The 27,572-nt window shown below is 36.4% G+C and overlaps 1 protein-coding gene across 1 annotated transcript in view; it reads left to right on the top strand.

The window, feature by feature from the left end:
• LRRK2 (leucine rich repeat kinase 2) overlaps positions 1-27,572 on the top strand; it is a gene marked incomplete at its 5' end in the record, with an annotated part of 147,424 nt that overhangs the window by 34,671 nt on the left and 85,181 nt on the right. The window contains 7 exons of the mRNA XM_079714150.1: positions 934-1,046; positions 11,915-12,059; positions 12,187-12,326; positions 14,508-14,636; positions 14,711-14,881; positions 19,398-19,656; positions 23,388-23,576. Of these exons, the coding sequence (XP_079570276.1) occupies positions 934-1,046; positions 11,915-12,059; positions 12,187-12,326; positions 14,508-14,636; positions 14,711-14,881; positions 19,398-19,656; positions 23,388-23,576 (1,146 nt within the window). The remainder of the gene's footprint in view (positions 1-933; positions 1,047-11,914; positions 12,060-12,186; positions 12,327-14,507; positions 14,637-14,710; positions 14,882-19,397; positions 19,657-23,387; positions 23,577-27,572) is intronic.

A 27,572-nucleotide genomic window follows, 5' to 3' on the forward strand; every position in this document is an offset into this window, starting at 1 on the left:
ACAGCTGTAGTGGATGTCAGGACCTGTTTGAATAAATTTTAAAATGAGGACTGAAAGTTCTAGGAGGGTGAAAATCATGCCTGTCATATTCACTGTGGTATTCTCAGCATGTAGCAAATCCCTTGCAAGTATTTGGCATTCAAATGTTTGTTAAGTAAATGAAAAGTTATATGCAGTCAACTTATAGTTTGTGTTAATACAAATTATTGAAGTGAAAGTTTAGAAGGAATTGTTTACTAATAATTATTTCTATAGTCATAGGTTTTAGAAACGTTATTTATTCATAATAATTTTACTTATATGTTCTATTGTATAACCAATATTTTTTGACTTCCTGTTTTTCCAACAGTTTTGGGTTAGTTCAGCTACAATGTAGATGAATAAAGAATATGTTTTCTTTAAGTTACTTAATACCTTTATACAGCCTTAGAGGACTTTTAATAAAACTATATGCTCTTTACCATTACAATGCTGAAACTAAAAACTTTTTTTTTCACTGTTATTCCAGCTGCTTTTTTATGTCTACATTTCGTATCTGACCTTTTTATGTTGCAGTCCAAGTAACTTTGATCTTTTCTCAAGTTGTCCATTGTTGCATAAAAATCTTCTAGCTTCTTGTAATGAGTACAGCCTATTCATACAAAAAAGAGATTGTTTGTTCCAGAAAATTCCTCCACCATAGTAACTTCTTGCTACTTTAAATTCAGTGAACATCCGCACACACTGTATTTATTTTACACTCAGTGATGAACTGTTTTTAGAAATTTCTTAAAGCTAAGAGTTATTCTTTGGTAAGGAACCATGGATTAGAAAAAGGTATAACATATATATGTATTGTTGGGTTAATTATAATCATTCCTAATAAGTGACAATCTATTCAGCCCAAATCTTTATGAGAAAAACATTTGTTTATTTGTTTATTTTTTCATTTAGGCATCCCAGAAGAATCCAGGGAAGATACTGAATATCAGCATAAGCTAAATATGGTTAAAAACCAGTGTTTCAGGAATGATATTCACAAATTGGTCCTAGCGGCTTTGAACAGGGTACGTATAATATAGGTTTTCTGCCTTTCTACTCTTAACTAGAATATGAAATTGGGGAAGTAGGGGGGCTTTTATCAGCTTAAGTTTTCCATGTTCCGTTTACGATGATAGTAGGAAGTTATATGTTTAGAGACATAAGATGAAAGTAGGGATGTAGGGGGTGAAGAGATGTGCCATTCCAGCTAAGAGAAGTGCACCGTTAACTACAGACTTTTGACAGGCTCTTTTGATAAATCCATTCGAGTCTGTTCAATCAGAAAGAGAACTCTAGATGTGCACCTAAGCCTCACGAGTGCTGTCAGGAGCCATGACTGCTATTTTCTCTTTCTGTCCTCCTGGCTGTTTGTCTTTATTTTCTGGTCCCAGGCTGAAAGGTTCAGTCCATGAAGACACACAGGGCACACATTAAAGTCTTTTATGATTCCCTGTGCTTGTTTTCATTTTACTTCTTAGGGATAACCTCTGAAATGGCTCAGTGTGCATTGTTTTCTCCCAATGTTAGGTATTTACATATCTATGTACATTTGCAATAATATAATTAATAAATTAATAACCATACTACATCTGAAAAAGAAGAGGAGCATTATGTTTATATTGTGCAGTGCAAAAGGTATTGATGGAATTGAGATGGTTTTGAAATTTAACATAAGATGAATTGGTTCTTTATAAAAGATATCAGAGTAAAGATGTGAAGATTAGTTAATGTTTTCATGAAAGGAAGAGAGTAGTCAAAGCAATTAATGGAGATAATTTCTTGTGATTTAGTATACTTTGAAAAATGTCATGAAGTAATTAGAAGAGCCTGCAGAGAGATCTTCAAAAATGCGATTTAAACTGAACTTTATAATGTAATTGTTTATGATATATTTGAGTCATTTGTACTCAGACCTTAATATGATTCTTGAGTATAGCCATGGGTTGAATTTAATTCCAGAAATATTTGGTGAAAATAAGTATATGGAAGGAACTGTGTTAGACACTGGGAAAACAAAAATGAATATGCTTTGTATCCTTCTGTAATGGATCTCATAATCTGGCTGGGCCATGCATAAAACATAAAACACATATTAGGTTGTTCTGTATTAGCACTTATGAGCTGCACTAGCTTTATGGACAGTACTTTAGGAACATAGAGGAGAGAGTAGTTAATTTTGTTCATGGTATATGTTGGTGAGAAGCAAGAGGTACCAGAAAAGCCTTTTGGTAACTCTGATTCTGGTTATTCCATCTTTCCTAACATTATTGAATACGGGTGTGATAGAGTGGAAGGAGTGGACAGTCAAGGGAGAAGTACTGTGCTTACTGCCGTCAGTACTGTGATGCCAAGAAGATCACTCTGCTCCCAGGTCTTACTTTCTGTTGCTATATAATCCCAGGAGGAGTGGTTGAGAACCTCCCTACCACTTCCTTTATTTTCCATGCCACACTTGAGTAATGACACACAGCATCTCACTAAACAGTGACTGTCATTTGTGGGCAGGGAATTAAGGTCATGGGGAAACAGAAGTGACACTATTTATTTTAAAAATTCTCCCCTGTGTAATTCCCCTAATTCTTCACCATGGTTGAGAAAAAATGCTCTAAAAGATGAATGTATCTTTTTTTTAGTTCTAAAATTCTGTGATTGCATGTTTCACTCTGAATTAGTGTTACAAGGCATCAGAGATTTTAGGTCCAAATACTACTGATGTAATAAAATGAATTACCATTAAAAATAAGTCTATTCTTGGAGAGCAGACTTCCAAATAAGATAGAATTTGAGATTCAGCTAAGATTTACAATGTGAAGACTACTAAAAGTATTTATTAAAGTGAATCAATGTTTGGAGACATATGTGTGTATGTATATATATACACATATAATATATATATATATATATATATATATATATATATATACACATACATATGTATGTGTAAATCCAATAACATTCAGGCTGAAGTTAAATGTCTGAAATATTGACATTCCATTTATGTTTGATCCTTTTAGCTTTTTCTGCACATGAAACATTCAGTTACCTGTTCTAGAGAGATTGATTTGCCCAGTATTGTCTCTGGAGAACACAGTAGAAAATAGGACTCTCAGCATTTTGGTCACATCTGTGCTTTGTCTGCAGTGACACTACTGCTGTCTTCAGCCAGGGAACTTACAAAGTCAAACCAATCTTCTGATTAAATGGACACAAATCAAAGAGCTTGTGTGCTTCTCAAAAACCTTAAAGCAAAATGTACCCAGTTTAAATACTGAAGATATTTATTTCAACTGTAAATAATATGTAGTGAAAGAAAGAGCCTATTTGCAAAAGTAACAATAATAACAACAGCAAAAAGAAATTACATAGGAGTAAAGTAATAAAAGTATATAAAACTACTCTAAAGAAAACTATGAAACAACTGAGAGTAAGTACAAAAGAAGAGTTGAACATAGGAAAATGTATATACTCTCTGTTTTGATAAAATTACTAATTTTTAAAAAATGAAAATTGATCTGTATTTATGAACCCTTAATAAAAATAACAATAGTATTTTATGGCACTAGATAAGCTAGTATAAAATTTTGAGAAAATTAATTAAATAATATACATGAATAACCAGTCGAATTTTGAAAAAAAGGATAATTAATATGGCCTAACTCTAGTAGATTATCAAACATATTATAAAATTTTAGTAATTAAAATGGTGTGACATTGGCACTGGAGATGGATCAATGAATCAGTGAATCACATAATGGTGATTTAGGATATAGACTCAAATGCAAATGTTCAATTCATATATGATATTTCCCAACTACTGGGGAGGGAAATAGATTGCTTGTGTTGAAGAACTAATTCTCTCACCATTGGAGAAAGCAAAGGAAGCTGCATATTTACCTTACTCATTTAAAGATTAAATCTCATGTGGATGAGATTTAAAGGTAAAAATGAATTTGGCATATAAACACATAAAAAGGTTCTCAAGTATGTACAGTCATTATTAAAGAAATGTAAATTTTAAAAAAGAAAAACCTTTTGGGGGAAATTTAGTAATATCTATCTAAATTAAAATGGACATGTTTTCTGACCAGCGGTTCCACTCTAAGAATTTATAATATAGATATACCTGTACATGTACACAAAGTATTTTTAAACAAGAATGTTTATTGTGGCATTATCTGTAGTAAGAAAAATGTGGTAACAAGCTAAATGTTTATGTGGTAATCATTAGTGTTGTTTGCCAAATGTTTTCAGTTCTCCACCTTCTGGTGATTTTGGGATAGTATTTATTGACCCTTTTGTTGTTAGATTGGATCATGTGTCTGGTTTTGACCAAGCAGTTGTAAGTAGAGGTTACATCTGTCATTTCTGGACAAAACATTTAATTGCTGGTGAGGCATCTTACAGAACAGGGGTTCCCAATCCACAGGCAATGGAGCATACTGGTTCGTGGCCTGTTAGGAACCAGGCCGCACAGCAGGAGGTGAGCGGTAGGCGAGCGAGCTAAGCTTCATCTGTATTTACAACCACTCCCCATCGCTCACATTACCGCCTGAACTCTGTCTCCTCTCAGATCAGTGGCGGCATTAGATTCTCACAGGAGCGCGAACCCTACTATGAACTGCTCATGCGAGGGATCTAGGTTGCACGCTCCTTATGAGAATCTAATGCCTGTTGATCTGAGGTGGAGCTGAGGCAGTGATGCTAGCGCTGAGGAGCGGCTGCAAATACAGATTATCACTAGCAGAGAGGTTTGACTGCACAGAGACCATAATAAATCAATTGCTTGCAGACTCATATCAAAACCCTATCAGTTTTTCTCTTTCTGACTAGCTGATTCACTTTGTTATAAAGCAGAAACTAACACACCATTGTAAACCAATTATACTCCAAGAAAGATGTTAAAAAAATAAAAATAAAACACTATCAGTGAGTGGCAAGTGACAAGCTGCATCTGGTGGCAGGCTTTAAGTCAGAATCTGACACTTATTTTAGTCCACACATGGCCCTCCCATTATTTTATTTACCACTCCTGTCTGCGCCTCTTTCCTTCACTGCGCACTTGTCTCAGTCAGTTTTGGTAAGCCCCCCACAAGCTAACCCTAGCCAAAATGAGTAAAAAACAAACATCGCTGGAGAGCTTCTTTGAAAAGGGAGAAAGACCCAATGATGAGACAGTAGAAGACTCTAAGACTGCCAACAAAAAGAAAGCTGCATATAAAAGAAAAATACCGAGTCCTTAAATTAAGCGTTCATTGCAACAGGTGAATCACATTTTCCAAGCCCGCTTTGTATAATATGTGGCGACCGGCTATCCAGCGAAGCCATGAAACCTTCAAAACTGTTTTGCCACATGGAGACCAAGCACCCTGCATTAAAAGACAAGCCTTTGGAGTTTTTCAAAAGAAAAAAATGTGAACACGAAGAAGAGAAGCAATTATTGAAGGCCACCACTTCATCAAATGTGTCTGCACTAAGAGCATCATTCTTAGTGGCTAACCACATTGCTAAAGCTAAGAAGTCCTTTACTATTGGTGAAGAGTTTATCCTGCTTGCTGCTGAGGACATTTGTTGTAAACTTTTAGGAGAGGCTGCAGTTCAAAAGGTGGCACGTGTTCCTCTCTAGGCTAGCACTATAAGTAGACGAATTGATGAAATAACAGAGGATATTGAGGCACAATTGTTAGGGAGGATTAATGAGTCACCGTGGTACACAATCCAGGTTGATGAGTCTACCGATGTTGACAACAAGGCAGCAAAGCTTGTTTTTGTGCGATATATATTTTCAGGAGGATGTGCATGAGGATATGTTATGTGCACTTTTGTTGCCAACCAACAACACAGCTGCAGAACTATTCAAGTCTTTGAATGATTACATATCAGGAAAACTGAATTGGTCATTTTGTGTAGGTATATGTGTGGACAGAGCGGCTGCCATGACTGGACAGCTTTCTGGTTTCACTACTCGGGTCAAAGAGGTCACTTCTGAATGTGAGTCTACACGCTGTGTCATCCATAGAGAAATGCTGGCTAGCCGAAAGATGTCACCTGAACTTAACAGCGTTTTGCAGGATGTGATTAAAATTATCAACCACATTAAAGTACATGCCCTTAACTCACGTCTGTTCATGCAGCTCTGTGAGGAGATGGATGCAGAGCACACACGTCTTCTCTTATACACAGAAGTGAGATGGCTTTCTAAAGGTAGATCACTGGCCAGCGTTTTTGAGTTACGAGAGCCACTCCGAAGATTTCTTTTAGAAAAACAGTCACCACTGGCAGCACATTTCAGTGACACAGAATGGGTCACAAAACTTGCTTACTTGTGTGACATACACAACCTGCTCAACAAACTCAATCTGTTACTTCAGGGGAGATGACAACTGTGTTCAAGTCAGCAGATAAAGAGGCTGCATTCAAAGCCAAACTGGAATTATTTGGGCGACGAGTGAACATTGGGATTTTTGACATGTTTCAAACATTAGCAGAGATTTTGAAAGAGACTGAGCCAGGACCTTCTTTCTCCCAGCTGGTGCATGATCACCTATCTCAGCTTTCAAAAGAGTTTGAGCATTACTTCCCAACCACAAAAGACCCCCGAACTGGGAAGGAATGGATCTGTGACCCATTTGTGAATAAGCCAGGTGAATTGACTTTGTCTATGCTAGAAGAGGATCAGTTGCTTGAGATTGCAAATGGCCTTAAATGTATGTTTGAGACAACTTCAAGTCTCCATACGTTCTGGATTAAAGTCAAGGCAGAATATCCTGAGATTGCCACAAAAGCACTGAAAAGCCTGCTTCCAGTTCCAGCGTCCTGTCTTTGTGAAGCAGGGTTTTCTGCAGTGACAGCAACCAAAGCAAGATTACGGAGTAGATTGGACATAAGCAACACACTTGGGTGTCACTGTCTCCCGTCACCCCTAGATGGGACCATCTAGTTTCAGGAAAACAGGCTCAGGGCTCCCCCTGATTCTGCATGATGGTGAGTTGTATAATTATTTCATTATATATTACCATGTAATAATAATAGAAATAAAGTGCACAATAAATGTAACGTGCTTGAATCATCCCGAAACCATCCCCTCCCGCCCTGGTCCATGAAAAAATTGTCTTCCACGAAACCAGTCCCTGGTGCCAAAAAGGCTGGGGACCGTGGATACAGAACACTGTCTCAGGCACTGTGACCTGTAATTTCTGAGATGGTTGTTGCTCCATTAGCAGGGCTCCCAGAGGGATTGTGCTGAACAGAGACCCCTCCTGACCGGTAACACAAATGAAGCGTGAATAAGAATTGAACCTTTTCTTTTTTCAGCCTATAAAATTTTGAGGTTGTTACTACAGCTTAATTTAGTCTATCCTGACAATACAATTCTTATCAATAGGTCCTAATTAAATAAATTATATTATTTCCAAATTATGTAGTTCTACATAGGGATTAAAAACAACTAGATGAGATTCCCATTGTGTTGCCATGGAATTATCTACAGTTTTCCATGAATATGAATGTATCACCCAGGTACTCATTTTTTTTTCCTTCATATATGTTAGCACATTATGCACACTTTTGATGAAATTAGCATATTTTCACATCTTTATGTCTTCCTCCCCTCTATCACTCAATTAAAGCAGATTATGCGGTGTTTACTTTTATAGCTTTAACTCTACCACATATTCTAACAGTTAAATGTGTGGGTGCTGGAATCAGGATATCTGGGTTTGAATCTGGCTTTACCACCTACAGACTAATGTATTCTGGACAAGTTATTTACAGTCTCAGTTTCATTATCTATAAAATGGAGACAATAAATGGCTTTTCACTTGGGGTTATTATGAAGAATTTTATGAGATAATTCATGCCATGTACTTGGTACAATGCCTGGCACATAGTATTCGGTCAATAAATGTTAGTTAATGCTATTACTATTAGATTTAAAAGTATCTTTTGGCCATTGGCTATAAAAGATGAGAAAATTGAAGTATTCACACTATCTTCCACTATTTCTACCTATCTTCTCACCAGCTTTTGTTAAATAAATTTATTCTACATTTGACAAGGTTTAAAATATTTACATTCAGCTCTATAACCATACTTAATAAGTTTGTTTTCATCTTGTTCCTACAGTCATGTGGATTCAGTGTTCACTGCAAGTTCTTTTATTATAGTTTTTCCATTTATCTTTTAGTTGTCTGTTTTTTTTTTTAAAGTTCCATTTCCTGAACATTTTGTTGTTGTTTCTATATTTGGACTCTTGAAAAAAAGTTTGGTTGGTTGCAAAGTATTGTGGTTTTATTTTCTTTCTTTGAAAACTCTGTAGGCATTTCACTGTTTTCTAGTACTGAATGTTTTAGTGGAGCAGTCTGAGACCAACTTGATTCTTTTCTCATTTTTAAAGGGTTTGATATTTTTATCTGGGACCCCAAAGGATTCCTTTCCTTGAAATATACTTTATTAGGATATATCTTAGTGTTAGTCGTGTACTGTGGTGTCTTCTTTCTAGCTGTACATTCAATTAATTTTTTTTCTGGAAAGTTTTTCTGAGTTGCAATTGACTTAGCTGACAGGAAAGAGACTGGTGTGGGCATTTTCCTCTTGAGCTGGCTAGCTCACTCATTAGCGAAACCATTTGTATTCTTTGAAAAAATTTGGAAAATTGTGAAGCATAGGTACTAGGATGTTTCTAATCAATGTTTGTAGCTGTCCACCATTGGTACTTCCAAAAATTTCATGTGGACAACACTTGCTAGTAAATTAATTTCAATCCCTATTTGAACAACAATGCAATAAATCATTATTTTCAAGATAGACCATTTGATAAGTGAAAGAAGGTCCGTTGTAAGCTTGTAAATAACATATATGTGTATATATATATATTTTTTTCTAATTTATGAAACTGTCAAAAATCAGACACCACTATTTAAAATAATCAAATAGTTTATTTGAGCTCCATCACATGTAATAATGTGATACTCTGCATTCTCTTTCTGCATAGACAAATCACAGATTTCTTGTTGCTAGTCATTTGTCATCATCGAACTGCACCTGAAATAGAGATTAGGGGAGCTCAGGGTAGCACAACCAATAGTTGAGTAGAAACTTGTTAGAGGTGATGATATTAAGACAAGAACAGGTACTTTATAAATATCAATTTGACTTAACTTTAGCATAAAAATAAGCCTATGGCTGCATTTTGAGCTTAAGAGCAGGACCAGCTACATAACTTGTGGGGCCCAGTAACAGATGAAAATGCAGGACCTCTTGTTTAAAAATTAAGTATTTCAAGGTGGTAGCTGCAGTGCATTAAACCAGGTGTGGGGCCCTTCTGAGCACAGAGACTGTGCTACTGCACATGTGTGCACCCCGGAAGCTGGCCCTGCCTAGGAGGCAGGAAGGATGGTACTATTAATTAAAACAGAAAGTTCAGAATGACAGTCTGAGTTTTCTTTTTTCTTTTTTTTTGAGAAGGTGATAAACTTTGAACTTTGAACATCTGAGTTTAAGATACTGGTGTCAAGCAAAGAGAAACATGGGCTTAGAGCTTAAGAGAGTTCAAACTTGTGCTTTGAGTTATCTGCTCAAAGGTTTCTGTGTTTCAATTTTTTTTCATCAGTAACGTAGGGAGAATAATTGTGTGTCTACATCATAGGGTTATTGTGAGGATTAAATGAGTTAATGTATATGAAGTGCTTAAAAGAAAGTCTGGCACATAGCAAATGCTGCTTAGGTTTTGGCATTATCCTTATGGTTGTTGCTATTGTTGTTATGGTGACTTGAAGCCATGATAGTGTATGAAATTCCATCCATGAATAGAAGAGTTTTAAGAAAAGTTCTTTGGATAATGTCTGGAGTTGAAAGAAGTGATTGTGAAGGAGATGGGTAAATGAATGGTTTTAAAGTTTGAGAATAATTGCTGGGGCGGGGGGAGGGGGGGCGCGGGGGGGGTGGATTACTGTGTCATGGAAATCAAGGGAGGAAAAAGCAGCAATTCAGTTGTTAAAGGACTTGTTTCTTTGAATCGTTTTAATTTGGAGTGGTTAGGGACAGAAGTCTGATTATGTGAAATTAAGAGGTGGGAAGAATGTGGGGGTCATGGGTGTAGACTTTTCTATTAATAAGTTTAGAAATGAAGGAAAAGTGGTAGCTCGATGGAATGGAAGACCAAGTTAGGGATACTCTCTCCCAGTGAGAAGGCTTTCACTTTTGAGAAGAGTGTTTAGCCCAAGGCCTGAACTGTGCCATCACTCAATGTTTATTGCATGGATGATGAGTTATCTCATTTCACACTCCTAACAACACTGCATTATTAGGATCACTTCAGAGGTGAAGAAGTCGAGACAGACACTGAGCCATCCCTCCAGCTTCACTTTGCACCACTTTGAATTTCTTTATATTTCTTGAATAATACCTTCTGAGTAAATACCACTTCTCAGGAAATGTTATTTCATTCATTTTTAATGGTCCTCAGATTCATGGAACTATTGAGTGAGAGACAATTTAAACTCAAATTTAATTGGCTCCAAAGCTGATATATTTTTACTGCTCAAGGAGTTGGTAAGACGGAAATAATGATGGGAAAAACTGCCAAGGGAGGCAAGGATATAAGTGTCTTGTTGAGATGATAGATGAAATGATGTCCAAGGTGAGCAGTTACGGGGTGGAGGAGAAGGACACAGGATGAGAAAATGATGCTTCTCCCCACAACCAATACAAAGAAAGATGCTGAATAAGGACACTTGAGAGGTGTTGAGGGACTAAATTGGGAAATGAATGAAAATCTGTTCATTGACAGTATGGAAGTGAGAAAGGCTGGAAGGTAGGAGGTTTTGGTTGAAGAGACTACATCAGAATTTGAGGTCTGGCTGGAAGCTATTTCAGCTCTATAGTTGAACATGTGGTGGGGTCAATCAGAGATTTAGAGTGAAGATAACCATGAAACTAGTGTCTATGAAAGCAGAAGTCCTCAGAAAGATAGCATTGTAATTTTTGAAAGGAAAACTATTAGGTGGGCATTCATATCACAGTTGAAGTTTAAAGAGCACCATGGAAAAGCAGACTGTAAGAGTTAGGTATATGTCACAGACATCAAAAGAGGGGAAGTGTTTGTGATTGTCACATGGTTGGAAAGTGTATTGTTGCCTGTTTTCTTCTCAGTCAATGAGAAGGATGGCCTGGGAAAAGAAGTGGCCTCTATTAGAATACCTGTCAAATAATGTCAAATTCTGGAGGAATTGAGATGAAAAGTTTGGAAGAGATAGTGATTAAGATTCTGTACTTTTAAGTCAGACACACTTATATTCAAGTACTAGGCCTGACACGTGTTAGCTGTGTGACTTGAGCTCTTGTCCCTGCATCTTTAAAGTCTGGTGAACCTATTGGATGAGGCTGTTGAGGGGGAACAGATGAGATATGGCATGTAAAGCACGTAAAGAGTAAATTTTCAATTAGTATTTTCTATGGTGAGAGACAGCACTGATTTTTCTGGTTAAGAATTTAGGCTGTGGGAGCAAATGTCCTTGATTTGGTATCTTCCCAGTAGTGTACAGTCTGTGAGAATTTAGGAATAGCTACTCCACCCCGCTAACCCTCACAGTAAACTCATCTTTTAATGGGAATCATATTAGTGTGTGTTTAATAAGAAAGCCCTGCAAAGAAGAGCATGTAAAAGTATTTAGTATAGTGCCTGGCACAGAACAGGTACTTAATAAGCATTAAAATGTTAGCTCTTATTCTTAATAATAAATAAAAGTAATTTGTGATATAAGGCAGAATCAAGGATAGTAATTTTATTTAGACTACTTAGTTTATATTTTATCAGTCTGTAGCTGGCTTTAACTAAGGTAAGTATTAGAATTCATGTTTTAACAGCAAATATTCTTAATTTTCTTTTTGACTTTAGTTCATTGGAAATCCTGGGATTCAGAAATGTGGATTAAAAGTAATTTCTTCTATAGCGCATTTTCCTGATGCATTAGAGGTGTTATCCCTGGAAGATGCTATTGATTCGGTGCTTCACACACTGCAGATGTATCCAGATGACCAAGGTTGGTACAATTGAACTCAGGATTTAGATTTTTATAGGCCTTTAGCTGTTGGTTGGACATGTTTAAATTTTTTCTTCAGTTTTGAGATTTAAAACAATAAATTTTGTTTCTTTTTTTTTTTTTTTAGAAATTCAGTGTCTGGGTTTAAGTCTTATAGGATGTTTGATTACAAAGAAGAATTTATGCATAGGCACTGGGCATCTGCTGGCAAAAATTCTGATTTCCAGCCTACAACGATTTAAGGATATTGGTGAAATACAGATGAAAGTATGTGCATTATCTTGAAGGGAATTGCGATCTTGCACAGATGTCTCTTTCAGAGCAACTGGTGTAACTCCCACTTTGTGTTAATGGGTATATTCTAGTTAATTGAAAACCTTTTTTTAAATCATTTTGTAGTATTTTAATTATAGTAGATGAAGAGAATTGGATTGAATCTCAAAATATCCTGTTTCATTACTAAATCTCTAAAATTAGTATGTTTATTTGTCATTTATCTTTTCCATGAAAGAGCACAGAATGTGCTAAAGAAATTTCAGCTAGCTGAGCTTTATTTGCTTAGATTTTAGATAAGTAAAAGTTATAATTATTCTGAAGTTTGTCATTCTCTGTGTTTTATTTATTTATTTATTTATTTGCTGTACGCGGGCCTTTCACTGCTGTGGCCTCTCCCGTTGCAGAACACAGGCTCAGCGGCCATGGCTCACGGACCCAGCCGCTCCGCGGCATGTGGGATCTTCCCGGTCCGGGGCACAAACCCGTGTCCCCTGCATCGGCAGGCGGACTCTCAACCACTGCGCCACCAGGGAAGCCCTCTGTGTTTTATTGTTAGCTGCTTACCTAGTAATTTTGCCCCTTGATTTTTTTTCTTGCAGTGAAACAATATTTTAAACATTTTTCATCAAGCAAAATTTCAAATGGGATCTATATTAACTGTCTATAAGGAATCCAAGATACTGGTTTAAGATTAATTTAGGGGAGATTAAGAAGTAAATTGTTTCAGAGTGTTTTTCTTTTAATGTTAGCAAAACAAATAGTTTCCTTAAGAGTTTCTGCCTTGGTTGTGGTTTTTTAGTAATGGAGTTTACAACTTTCATACACCAAATATTTTCATAAATGGCAGCCTTCACCAGGAGTGAAAATGTCTAAGCTCTAATCTTTGGACAGACATTATTAGTAAATGTGATAGTGCATGTAAGATTTTAAATTTTAAAGTGCTGAACACACAAGCAAAAGTGTGTTTTAGAACCAAAAGGTCTTTCATAAATCTGCTTTTTGTAATGTGCCTCAACCTAGGCTGATTAAAGCCAAGGCAGAATTGATTATAAGTAATCCTAGGGAAAGGAAATTATTTTGTGCAGGTATGAAGGTGTCAGTCAGTATTTATTCATCTAAGCATAAATTTTAGGATTTTTATAGTAGAGGTTGTAAACTATTGACCAGTGGGCTAAATTTGGCTTGTCAACATATTTTATTTGGCCAGTTCAGTGTTTATAAGTTTTTAACTTGAATTATATGCCTTCTATGCATTTGCATTACCTGCTTTGCTATTGCATTCATTTGAGTTTGCAAGGACTTCTGCTCTAGAGGTTAGTGGACCACATGCCTCTCAGACCTGCACAGATTAATACTATTTCTCCCGTCAAATATTAGGAAGCATTTGTAGAAACTCAGCATCTTAAGAGCTCAAAATAATAATTTTAACATTTAGATGATTTCATTAATATATACTAGAAAGATAAAAAATTTAAAAGTTAAATTGATCTTTGGTGAGTTTACCCAAGGTATATAATAGTCAAGTCAGAAGTTCACAACTCTTGGGGTGGTTCTAAAAAGTAATGGTGTACTGATCAGTTCTTTATAAATGATTTGCTACAAGGATGTAAATCTCAGAGTGTCTTTAGAGCTTCTCTCAGATGCACTCAATGTGAATAAAATCTAGGAACTCACATTTGTCTGAGATTAAAATTTCAGAAGATAGCACAAAAATGTTGGGGGAAATGCTAAGCTATCTAGAGAACCTAATCTGCAATCTTGTAATAAACAGTTCACATCACTGGTCTATTTGGATTTGTGGCACTGCTGACTCTGCTGTTCTAATCCTGATTAGTATCTGGCTTTCAACCTGTAGGTATGGCTTCAGGCAGGGAATCTTTAAAAGGCAAATTTTGGTGTATTAGGTATTTTTCCTGCTTTGCTAGATGATAGTTTGTTAACTAGCATCTTATTCTCTGTGCATTTGCTTATTTCTTAGTAATGAGAGAGTGAGGTTTATTTGTTTCATTGTTTCAAGGTTTATAGCTTTAAAGTACAAACCTAATAAATACATCTACTTAGCTGAGTGAACACCCAAGGTTTTAAGTACCATATACAGTCTCTCTTTTACATTATTTATTTATTTTTTGTCTACAATTGCTTTGTTATTATTATTTTTGATCACACTTTCAGGGATTTCAGACAATCTTGACAGTCCTGGAATTGTCAGTGTCTTTTTCCAAGCTGCTGGTGCATCATTCCTTTGATTCAGTAATATTCCATCAGTTGTCCTCCAACATCATGGAGCAAAAGGATCAACAGGTACAATGTTTTTCACCTGTATTCTGACTGTTACACATTTAGCTGACTCTAATCCTCACTTCCATTCTTTTTAGTTTCTAAATCTTTGTTGCAAGTGCTTTGCAAAATTGGCTATGGATGATGAGTTAAAAAGTGTGATGCTAGAGAGAGCATGTGATCAGAATAACAGCATCATGGTTGAATGCTTGCTTCTGTTGGGAGCGGATGCCAATCGAGCAAAAGAAGCAGCTTCTTTAATTTGTCAGGTAAATATTCAAGGACTCACTTTTGTCTTTTTTCTGTTATTTGACTCTGCCATTGTATAGCTCTTATCTACGTCCTATTATTCTACACTACAGCATTTATCAGTTTATTGAATAAATGCTTGTGATTTGTAGAGTTTAAATTCACAGAATTTCAGAGGTCATAGGTCCCTTAGGTGTTCTTACCTAATCATTCATTTGACTTTTCTACCTAGCTTGTTAAGTTGATAAATAACTTTTCAAATGTGTCTCCTACTATGCACCTCTGTGCAAATCGTTCTCCAGCCACACACCATACAACACATGGTTTTATCTTGTTTTGATCATCTTTCAGCTATTTCCTCTCTGTTTTCAGTTTCTCTCTCTAGAAAATTCTCCCCTCAGGGCTACCACATGTGGCCCTGTAGTCTGTGTACTGCACGCTTTGGGGTGCTGTACACGTTGACAACCCTGCTGGGGGCCACCCTGCAGTTGTGTGGCACTGGGCCTGCTTCCCTTCTCTCCCTTCCCTCATGAACTGTGCAAACACATCTATCTAATTCTTCTGCTTTGCCTTCAAAATCTAACCCAAATTCCTTGTCCTCAATAAAGCCCTCCCCACACTCCCAGACCTCCGTACAAAATAAAGATTTACTTCTTGTGTAAGTCCATGACGGTTTATGTACACCTCTTTATATTTTGTGAGTTATGTGAAAGTAGAGATGTACAAGGTTCATCTATGTATCATTCAGAATATCTAACTCACTGCTTTACATACAGTATGAATTTGGTATGTATTTATCAGAGTGCATTACATGTTATTTCAAGTTTGTCTTCATTCTATAAATTTTAGCGTTTATAATAGCATTCGGGAAGCACTACATATATTTTCTGGATACTTAATATTTCCAACAAAGCCATTATGTAGTGATTTAATATACATTATTAAATAACCAGCAGAGTGCTATGTTTTCCAATAATTTACTTTTAAAGGCTTACTTTATTTAATTTCCCAGTCACCTATGGATTCAAATCAATTTGTCAACTGTAAGATTAAGTTAGCACTAATTAGCAATCTACCTAAAAAGAAACTGAACCTGTAACTCATTTTCATGCACAATTAATTTATGCATTAAAACCAAATACATAATCAAATTATTTAAATTAGTCATATTTCATTTAAGCAAGCAACATTAAAAATAGTTGCTTCTCTGTTATTAAAGATAATTAAATTATTTTCCTCAATAATTTAATATGTTTTTATTGTCTATCTTTTGTGTGATCTTGAGATCATTGAGTTCATGTTACTTGGATTGAAAAGAAACTTCCCCATCAGGTTTTTCCTAGGGAAACAACATACCTAAAATCACTTGAGTGCAATTACTCTACATTCCCCACAGGGAGTGCTTTCTACTTTTCTCTCAATTTATCCAAATATTTCTATACAAAAGGCTTTTTACCTTGTTCTTCTTCCCAAGTTCTTTTGGACTTAATGTACTTATTTATATCTTTTCTTCTTAAAATCAGATCTTTACATCCATGGGTGTATTAAATGTAAAGAATTTATCCTAGTTGTCAGAGATTATTTGTATCTAACATGATAAATGTTGATTAAATATTGTGGGTAGATCGATACCTTATTTTGTACCAGTGCAAAGTAACATAATCAAGACTATTCATGCACCAATGCTGCATAATTAAGAACTATTCAGAGCAAGGACAGAGTTAATCTTGTTAGGTTTTCTGAGGTGAATGTAATAATAATGTAATGTACATGATTGGTAGAGAAGAATATGGAGGATTAATAATGGGTGTGAAAATGCATGAATAGAGACCTGAAGATGACTCATCAAGTCATGGTGGGAAGAGCAAGTATAATGAATTGTGAATAAATATAATAGCAGACACTTCTGTGGTGTTCATTATCACCTGGGCCCTGCTCTGAGCCCTTTACTTAATAAACTCCTCACAACAACCTTAGGAATAAGTCCTAGTATTATCCTATTATGCAGGAGAGGAATTGAGGCACAGAAAGGTTAAGTAACTTGCCTGAGGACACTCTACAGGTAAGTAGTGGAAAATCTGCCTGCTTTAATCTTTTGTTTACATAACAGATTCATGATAGTGGTGGTGGAAGGAGGGGGTTGTACATTCATTCCTGAATGCTGCTTTGAAATATTACGATTTGATTGTGGGCTGAATTATTTATAAATTAGAATATGAGAGACAAGATGGCAAAGGATAGTAAATTACAGTTTGATTATATTTGAGTTATCCTCATTATTAAAATACAAAACAGTGTGTATCTGAGCAGTATTTTTTTTCCTTCTCATGAAGTTGGAATTTCATAATTTTATTTCTTTTGTCTGATACTGTTTCTTATATATTTATCTCTTCATGGCACCATATCCCTGAAATCAGCTTGGATAGCTCGGGTCCCCTGAGGAAAATTCTGCTATAAAATGTATTGAGCATCTTCTCTGTGGAAAGCACAGTGCTAGATAGTCAGTAAAGAATAGAAAAGGAGTTTCCTGTTTCAAGATGGTTTCAAAGTGTCTATTGGGAGATGGGGGAGGATAAAACATAAATCACCTTAATACAAGGTAGGCAGTAAATGGTATAATTTAGAGATAAAAGATTTCTGGGCTCCAAGAGAAGAAATGAGTTTTTTGGCCCCTCCCTTCCTCCCTTCCTCCCTTCCTCCCTCCCTCCTTCCTTCCTTCCTCCCTTCCTCCCTTCCTCCTTCCTCCCTTCCTCCTTCCTTCCTTCCTCCCTTTCTTCCTTCCTTCCTTCCTCCCTTCCTCCCTTCCTCCTTCCTTCCTTCCTCCCTTTCTTCCTTCCTTCCTTCCTTCCTTTCTTCCTCCCTCCCTCCCTCCCTTCCTTCCTCCCTTCCTTCCTTTAAAATTTCCTGTGGGCCCTTAAAGGATTTTAATAATTTGCTAAATTAACTATATTCCTCAGGCATTGTGCTAGGGTACAGAGGTACAAATTGAATTGCAGGAGCATCCGTGCCTTTCATTCTAGTTATAAAACAGATAAGCATGTCTAGTTCAGTGTGCTAAGTGCTATGTTAAACAAAATGGGATGGTCATCAGGAGGAGGAAGGGTGTGTGTAGCCTGGGAAGTTGATAGAAAGGACTTAATGTGCAAGAGAGTTTAAAACTATTCCTTCAAGAATGAACGTCTTTTTACTGGCTGAAGAACAGAATTAGATATTTGAGGCAAGAGAAATAGCATAAATGAAGGTAATGAGGTTTGAAAAATTGCATGTCATATTTGGGGGAATGTCCTGGAGCAGAAAGGTTTTAGAAGATTTTAATATAGGTTAATGACCTGATCATATCGAGACTAGAAAAGTACTGTAGTGGCTCTGGGGAGAATGGGTTGAAGGTTGGTGATCCTGGAGACCAGTGGGCATTAAGTTGGTGCCATCACACCACAGGACTGTCCCCTCAAACCTCTTGGACACACTTTAATTCTGAAGAATTCAGGAATTTTCCCCAACCATCTTGTTCCACCGACCTGGTACCCTGAATCTTAGGGTCTTCTTTCCTTTTATTTTTTAATCCTTAATATTGGGTCATGAAAGGAGCACAGGCTTTGGAGCCAGCAGATTTGATTTCAAATCCAAGTCTCTTATTGACTAGCTCTAAGGGTTTGGACAAATCACATATTTTTCCTAAATATTCATCTATAAAATGGGGGTAATAATTTTTATGGCATAGGTTTTTTAAAAATAAGGATTGGAGGTCATGTGTTTACAGAAGTTAGCACAGTACCTGGAATATAATATTTATATTATCTATGACTTTGTTCTTCTAGTTGATAACATCACATTCCATTGCCTTTCAGAACCTGTTGCTGGGTTGGGCCAGTGTGCTACGCTGCACGTTGCTAAGGCTTCTCTATGCTTACTATGGTCACTCTAGTTTTTGTAGCAGCTAGCATGCTAACCCACTTTGAGGACATGCTCTGAAAACGTAACATTCAGGAGAAGGTAGAAAACTGAGAGCCAAGATATGTTTTTGTGGAAATTAACATTCTTGTCCTGGAAAACCAGAAGTAAATGATGACTGTCCTTTGCATGTGGCATTAGCAAATTGTATAATATTTATACTCACACTTAGTTATTCTGTGTCACAAATGAAGGCAGGGCAGTAGCATTTACTGTGTTAAGGTACTAGTTTCCCAGATCTCTTCCAATGAGCAAACAGAAGTCCAGAAAGTATGAGAAACGTGTAAATTGTTGGAGCCTCAGGTATTCTGACTTCAAGCCTATGAGTTTTATTTCATATCTTGTTGCCTTTTTCGTGGTAACTGACTCTCATGTGGCAGATTTATTTGATTTATGCTGCTCTGATATTTGTGGTGCTAATATTATTTTATTTTCCTAATCTATTTCAAGGATGAGTTTTGCCTTATTTTGTTTCATTCTAAATTTACGGATGTAGGGAAAAATCACACCAAGTTTGATTATCAGTCTCTTAAAAGGAAAAATGACAGGTTGTTAATATGCTTACCTTCTCTTTTTCTTTAATAGGTATGTGAGAAAGCGAGCAGTCCCAAAGTGGTAGAACTTTTACTGAATAGTGGATCCCGTGAGCAGGATGTACGGAAAGCTCTAACAATCAGCATTGGGAAAGGCGACAGCCAAATCATTAGCTTACTCTTAAAGAGGCTTGCCCTGGATCTGGCCAATAATAGCATCTGCCTTGGAGGATTTTGTATGGGAAAAATTGAACCTTCTTGGCTTGGTCCTCTATTTCCAGATAAGACATCTAATTTAAGAAAAGAGACAAGTAAGTATTAACAGGAAAAGTCTGTACAAGTCTTAATTTTAGTAGTATTTTTAAAAATCACTAATCTTTTAGTTAGTTTTCATTCCAGTTTTGTTCAACTTAAGCCAAAAATATTGTAAAGGCTTGGATATCTTTTTTTTTTTTTTGTCAAGAAATGCTTGAAACTGACATTATATTTAAGTTCTTTATGAGCCAGCAAATACATATTTTATAAAGATAGAGCAAAACAGTGGGATCTTTCTGTCAGGTTTTTTTCTTTGTTACATATTTTATTTTTTATTATAAAAATCATCTATGTGCATTTACAAATAGAAAAACATAAGAATCTTAAGGAAAAAAATAACAATGTATTTTTTCACTTATAGGTAATCAATGTAGATTTTTTCCCTAGACTTTTTGTATGCTTACATATGAATTAAAATATGTGCATGGAAACATAAACACATATATACTTTGCATTTTCAAGTTAGTATACTTCGCATTTCACTTAAGGATGTAATTTCAAGTTAATATAGATCCTGTATACATTAAGTACATTGATGACAGTTACCCTTAGCATCTATACTAGCGCTTTTCACATAGTAAGTGCTCATTAAATATAGTATAGGCAAATATAAAATTCGGTAAGAAATTATGTTGATAAGCATATGTGGAAACAGGCACTTCACACATTATAGATATGAATTCAAATCTTCCTCTTTTGAGGAAAATTTGGCAATATCCATTAATATTTTAAATGTACACCCATCCTTTTTTGACCCAGGAATATGCTGATAGGGATCCATGATACAGGCATTCTTTTTTTTTTTAATTTTATTTATTTATTCATTTATTTATTTTTTTGGCTGTGTTGGGTCTTCGTTTCTGTGTGTGGTCTTTCTCTAGTTGCAGCGAGTGGGGGCCATTCTTCATCGCGGTGCACAGGCCTCTCACTGTCGCGGCCTCTCTTGTTGTGGAGCACAAGCTCCAGATGCACAGGCTCAGTAGTTGTGGCTCACGGGCCTAGTGGCTCCACGGCATTTGGGATCTTCCCAGACCAGGGCTCGAACCCGTGTCCCCTGCATTGGCAGTCAGATTCTCAACCACTGTGCCACCAGGGAAGCCCCAGGCATTCTTAATGTGTACAAAAATTATGTTCAAGGATGCACATTAAAATATTATTCATAACAAAAAATTAGGGAAAAACCTAAGTATTCCCCAAAAGGAACTATTCAAATTAATTATGGTATGTTCATTCAGTGGAATGCTTTGCATTCATTGGGAGAAAAACAATCCAAATGTCCAGATATAGAATGCATTCTTTTTTTTTTTAATACATTTATTTATTTTTGGCTGTGTTGGGTCTTCCTTGCTGCGTGCGTGCTTTCTCTAGTTGCGGTGAGCGGGGGCTACTCTCCATTGCGGTGCATGGGCTTCTCACTGCGGTGGCTTCTCTTGTTGTGGAGCACAGGCTCTAGGTGCGCAGGCTTCAGTAGTTGTGGCACACGGGCTCCGCAGTTGTGGCTCCTGGGCTCTAGAGCACAGGCTCAGTATTTGTGGCAAACGGGCTTAGTTGTTCCGCGGCATGTGAGATCTTCCCGGGACAGGGCTCAAACCCATGTTCCCTGCATTAGCAGGCGGATTCTTAGCCACTGCGCCACCAGGGAAGTCCCTAGAATGCATTCTTTTTTTTTTTTTTTTTGCGGTACACGGGCCTCTCACTGTTGTGGCCTCTCCCGTTGCGAAGCACAGGCTTCGGACGCACAGGCTCAGCAGCCGTGGCTCACGGGCCCAGCCGCACCACAACATGTGGGATCCTCTCGGACCGGGGCACGAACCCGTGTCCACTGCATCGGCAGGTGGACTCTCAACCACTGCGCCACCAGGGAAGCCCTAGAATGCATTCTTAAGGGAAAAGACACTGTTAGAGAACAGTGTTTTTAGTATACTAGTATTGGTGAAAAGACAGTTGGGATATGGTAGTCATAAGTGTTCAAACGTAAAAAGACCATGTTGAGAAAAAAATCCAGAAATGGGTTGCCTGGTTGCCCTTGGGGACCTTGGAAACTAATGAAATATGATTAGAGTCCATGCTTTATCACTTCAATTGGTCTCATGCCAACAACCTGCCTACTTTGATCTTTGATCTCTGATGGAGAGGAATTGTGGGCCTTTGGAGAGGTATGAAGGGAGATATACATTCAGGGTATTCTTTTGTTTCTGTATGAAGTTTTTTACAAGTATTGAAAAGTCTTACCTAATTAAAAAAATATAATGTCATTTGAGAGATTGGAGGGCATAGCCATAATTTTTTGACAACTGGTCTGAGTAAAGAATATTTTGAATTCAAAGCTTTAAAACATTTTCCAGGTACTATTTGAGTTATGCACACATGTTGTAATGTGAGTTACGAGAGTAATATTTGAAGAAATTTTCCAGGATATATGTAGGACAATGAGAACTCTGCCAACTTATTTTTTCAAAATAAAGCATAATATAAAATGCAGTAAAATAGCAAGAAGAATGTTAAGAAGAATTTTGAAATTTCATCAGATTTCCTAATAGAATGAATCACTCAGCAAATAGTTTATAAAAATAAGAATATCATTTATTATCTTCTGTGTTCTAAGTGTTTTGCTAAAAACTTCACATGCAACATATTCTTTAATTTTTTCCATAATCCTATGCTGTGTATATTGTTGTCTTCACTTCCCAAGTGAGGACACTGACACTCAGGGAGCTTGTATAACTTGCAAGTGACTTGAGCACAGGCCTGTCTGGCTTCAAGGCCCAGACCTTTTCCTGGATCAAGTTAGTTTCATAAAGGTTCAGTTTTGTCACCACCACCAAAGCTTTGTGTAAATTTTTATGATTTAAAAAAAATTCAAGTTCATTGCCTGCTACTTTATACAGTATCATGATTGTAAAGTGACTTTGAAGTAAGAATAAAAAATTCTCTTAGAAGTAGGAGACTATATAAGGAACTTTGGTATGATATATGTTTATGCTTGTATAATTATTGATTTCTAAAAATAGAACTACCATACGACCCAGCAATCCCACTACTGGGCGTATACCCAGAGAGAAACATAATTCAAAAAGAGTCATGTACCACAATGTTCATTGCAGCTCTATTTACAATAGCCAGGACATGGAAGCAACCTAAGTGTCCATCGACAGATGGACATGGATAAAGAAGATGTGGCACATATATACAATGGAATATTACTCAGCCATAAAAAGAAACAAAGTTGAGTTATTTGTAGTGAGGTGGATGGACCTAGAGTCTGTCATACAGAGTGAAGTAAGTCAGAAAGAGAAAAACAAATACCATATGCTAACACATATATATGGAATCTAAAAAAAAAAAAAAAAGATTCTGAAGAACCTAGGGGCCGGACAGGAATAAAGATGCAGATATACAGAATGGACTTGAGGACATGAAGAGGGGGAAGGGTAAGCTGGGACGAAGTGAGAGAATGGCATGGACATATATACACTCCCCAATGTAGAATGGATGGCTGGTGGGAAGCAGCTGCATAGCACAGGGAGATCAGCTCAGTGCTTTGTGACCACTTAGAGGGGTGGGATAGGGAGGGTGGGAGGGAAAAGCAGAGGAGGAGATATGGGGATGTATGTATATGTATAGCAGATTCACTTTGTTATAAAGAGACTAACGCAACATTGTAGAGCAATTATACTCCAATAAAGATGTTAAAAAAATTGTTGCTGGTATATTTTTTTATTTTTAGATATAGGATCCACCCTAGCAAGAATGGTGCTCAGATATCAGATGAAAAGTGCTGTGGAAGAAGGAACAGCCTCAGGCAGCAGTGGGACTTTTTCTGAAGAAATACTTGATAAATTTGATGAATGGACCTTCATTCCCGAGTCTTATGTTGACAGTGTATTTGCTCAAAGTGATGACCTGGATAGTGAAGGTAATTATTACTAAACAATAGAGTCAGTTACGTTTTAAAACACTTACCCTCTGGCATTGAACAGTAGAAACTGCGACAAAAATCTTGATTTACTTCATTTGGAAAATCTTGAGGAAAACTGTATTCATTAGTGGAAATAGTTAATGCTTACTATTACTTAACTACTACTTAAGGCAATGAAGAAAATGTATGTCTACACTTTTAAGTGTTATCATACTGCCCATAATCAGTGAGTGGTGGCTATTGCAGTGAAAACACTGACTCAGACTGGAATTGGATTCCATATTCCATCATTGACTAGATACTTCTGTGTTTTGTGTAAGCCCCTTATCCTTATTAAAGGCAGTGTTGCTAAACTTCCAGGATTATTTATAGGACTTTGGAAAAATGTATGTAAAGTGTCTGGGAGAGTGCTTGCAAATAGAAAGTGCTTAATAAAAAAATATTTTTATCTTTATTAGAGTTAAAATAATATTTTAATAACTCCTGAAATAAAAAATGAACATGAAAAGATATTAATGGCAGTGATTAAGGCTGACATTTAACATAATACAGTTTGGTAAAAATAGGGTGAGGTGCTTTTTTATTAAAATAGTATGATTGAAAACTTTGGGTGATAGAATAAAGACAATTGAGAGGGCAAAAATAAGGGTTATTCCAAAATCTCATGTCTCAAGTCCAAACATTCTTTAAAGCCAACTTTATTGGGACTTCCCTGATGGTGCAGTTGTTAAGAATCTGCCTGCCAATGCAGGGGACATGGGTTCGAGCCCTGGTCCAGGAAGATCCCACATGCTGCAGAGCAACCAAGCCCATGCGCCACAATTACTGAGCCTGTGCTCTAGAGCCCGTGAGCCATAACTACTGGTCCCATGTGCCACAACTACTGAAGCCCACGCACCTAGAGCCTGTGCTCTGCAATAATAGAAGCCACCACAATGAGAAGCCCAGGCACCGCAACCAAGAGTAGCCCCTGCTCGCCGCAAATAGAGAAAGCCCACACCCAGCAACGAAGACCCAATGCAGCCAAAAATAAATAAATAAACAAAAAAAACCCCAACTTTATTGAGATATACTAATTTACCCATTTAAAGTATATGTTTTCATTTATACATCCATGTAATCATCACCACTATTAAGTTATGCAACGTTTCTATCATCCAAAAAAGTCCCTTTATATGTCTCTTTACAAAAAATGTCCCCCCCTACCTTGTCCCTTGGCAACCGCTGATTTGCTTTCTGTCACAATAGATTAAACTAGTATTTTCTCAAGTTTCATATAAGTAGGATACAGTATGTCCTTTTTTATGTCTGGCTGTTTTCTGAAGTGGTTATACCATATTATACTCCCACCAGCAATGTATGAAAATTCTAGTTGCTCTGAATCCTCATTACACTATAACCCTTAATATCGTAAGTCAGTTTAATTTTAGCCATTCTAGTGAGGCTGTAGTCCTAGCTTATTTGGGTTTAATTTTCATTTCACTGGAAACTTTTGATATTGAGAATGTTTTCATGTTCTTATTGGCCATTCATACATTGATATTTTCTTTGCAAAGTGTCTGTTCAAATCTTTGCTAACTTTTAATTGTCTTGTTGTCTTATGTTATTTTAAGAATTCTTTTTATATTCTAAGTAGAAGTCCTTTGACAGATATATGAATTACAAATATTTTCTTTCATTTATAGCTTGTTTTTTCATTTATTAATGTTATTTTTCAAAGAGCAGAGGTCTTAAACGTGAGGTAGATAGATAGTGGGAAGCAGCCGCAGAGCACGGGGAGATCAGCTCGGTGCTTTGTGACCGCCTGGAGGGGTGGGATGGGGAGGGTGGGAGGGAGGGAGATGCATGAGGGAAGGGATGTGGGAACGGATGTATATGTATGACCGATTCACTTTGTTATAAAGCAGAAACTAATAAAAAAAAATTAAAAAAAAAAAGAACAGAGGTCTTAAATTTTGAAAAGTGCAGTGTTTCAGTTTTTTCTTTTCTAGTTTGTGCTTTTTCTATCCCATTTAAGAAATCTTTTCCTATCTCAAATTTGTGAATATTTTCTCCTATGTTTTCTCATAGAAGTGTTAAATTCTTAACTTTTACATTTAGGTCTATAATCCATTTTAATTTTGGTATATAGTGTCAGTAAAGAATTGACATTTATTTTTTTCCACATACATATCCAGTTGTTTTTTTTGTTTGTTTTTTTTTTTTGCGGTATGCGGGCCTCTCACTGTTGTGGCCTCTCCCGTTGCGGAGCACAGGCTCCGGACGCGCAGGCTAAGTGGCCGTGGCTCACGGGCCTAGCCGCTCCGCGGCATGTGGGATCTTCCCGGACTGGGGCACGAACCCGTGTCCCCTGCATCGGCAGGCGGACTCTCAACCACTGCGCCACCAGGGAAGCCCTATCCAGTTGTTTTAACATCACTTGTTGAATATACTATATTTCCTCATTGAATTAATGACATGTTTGTCCAATTTAACTGACCATATAGGTGTGGTTCTATTTCTGCATTCTTTTTTAAAAAAATCAAAAAAAAATTATTGGAGTATAGTTGATTTACAATGTTGTGTTAGTTTCAGGTGTACAGCAACGTGAGTCAGTTATACATATACATATATCCACTCTTTTTATAGATTCTTTTCCCATATAGGCCATTACAGAGTATTAAGTAGACATACCTGTGCTATACAGTAGGTTCTTATTAGCTGTCTATTTTATATATAGTATTGTGTATATGTCAATCCCAGTCTCCCAATTTATCCCTCCCCTCCTTATCCCCTGGTAACCATAAGTTTGTTTTCTACATCTGTGACTCTACTTCTGTTTTGTAAATAAGTTCATTTGTACCCTTTTTTTAGATTTCACATATAAGTGATATCATCATATGATATTTGTCTTTCTGTGTCTGACTTATTTTACTCAGTACAACAATCTCTAGGTTCATCCATGTTGCTTCAAATGGCATTATTTTGTTCTTTTTTTTAAGACTGAGTAATATTCCATTGTATATGTGTACCACATCTTCTTTATCCATTCCTCTGTTGATGGACATTTAGGTTGCTTCCATGTCCTGGCTATTGTAAATAGTGCTGCAGTGAACATGGGGGTGCATGTATCTTTTCAAATTATGGTTTTCTCCAGGTATATGCCTAGGAGTGAGATTTTATTCTGTGCCATTGATTTAAATCTTTATCCTTATGCCAATGCCATACTGTCTTGATTACTTTAGCTTAATGAAATTTGGTAGTATAAGTTCTCTGGTGGTGTTTTTTTTCAAAATTTTTCTTATTATACTAGGTTTTTTGCATTTCCATATACATTTTGAATCAACTAATTAATTTTATGCTGGGATTTTTTATTAGAATTAAATCTATATATACATTTAATATAGAATTAATGTATAAATAATATATTATTGTTATATAATATAGAATTAACATATAAATAAAAATTTCTTTAGATTAAATCTAGAAATAAATTTGAGGGAACTGGTGTCTTAATAATGAGTCTTCTGACATATAAATGTAGTATTTATTTCCGTTTATTTGTCATTTAAATTTATCCCACCAATATTTTGTATTGCATGTTTTTTGATGCTATTGTAAATAGTATTGTTTTTGAATTCCAATTTCCAGTAGTTCATTCACTGCTGGTTTATAGAAATGCAGTTGATTTCTTTGTATGTTAATGTATCCTGTGGGCTTGCAAAACTCATGAGTTCTAACAGCTTTTTGTTGACTCCACAGATTTTTCTATGTTCACAATAATGCCATTTGCTAATAAAGACAGATTTACTTCTTCCTTTTAACCTGCATATCTTTTTTCTTCTTCTTCTTTTTGATGTCTTATTACACTGGCTAGGGCCTCCAGTACTATGCTGAATAGAAGTGTTAAGAGTAGGCATTGTTCCCTGGCTTCCAAACTTAGGGGGAAAGCATTCAGTCTCTCATCATTAAGTATGATGTTATACGTAGTTTTTTTTTTTTTTTAAATAGCTA

Source organism: Hyperoodon ampullatus (genome assembly GCF_949752795.1).
Source record: "Hyperoodon ampullatus genome assembly, chromosome: 11".
In the NCBI taxonomy this organism is placed as follows: domain Eukaryota; kingdom Metazoa; phylum Chordata; class Mammalia; order Artiodactyla; family Ziphiidae; genus Hyperoodon; species Hyperoodon ampullatus.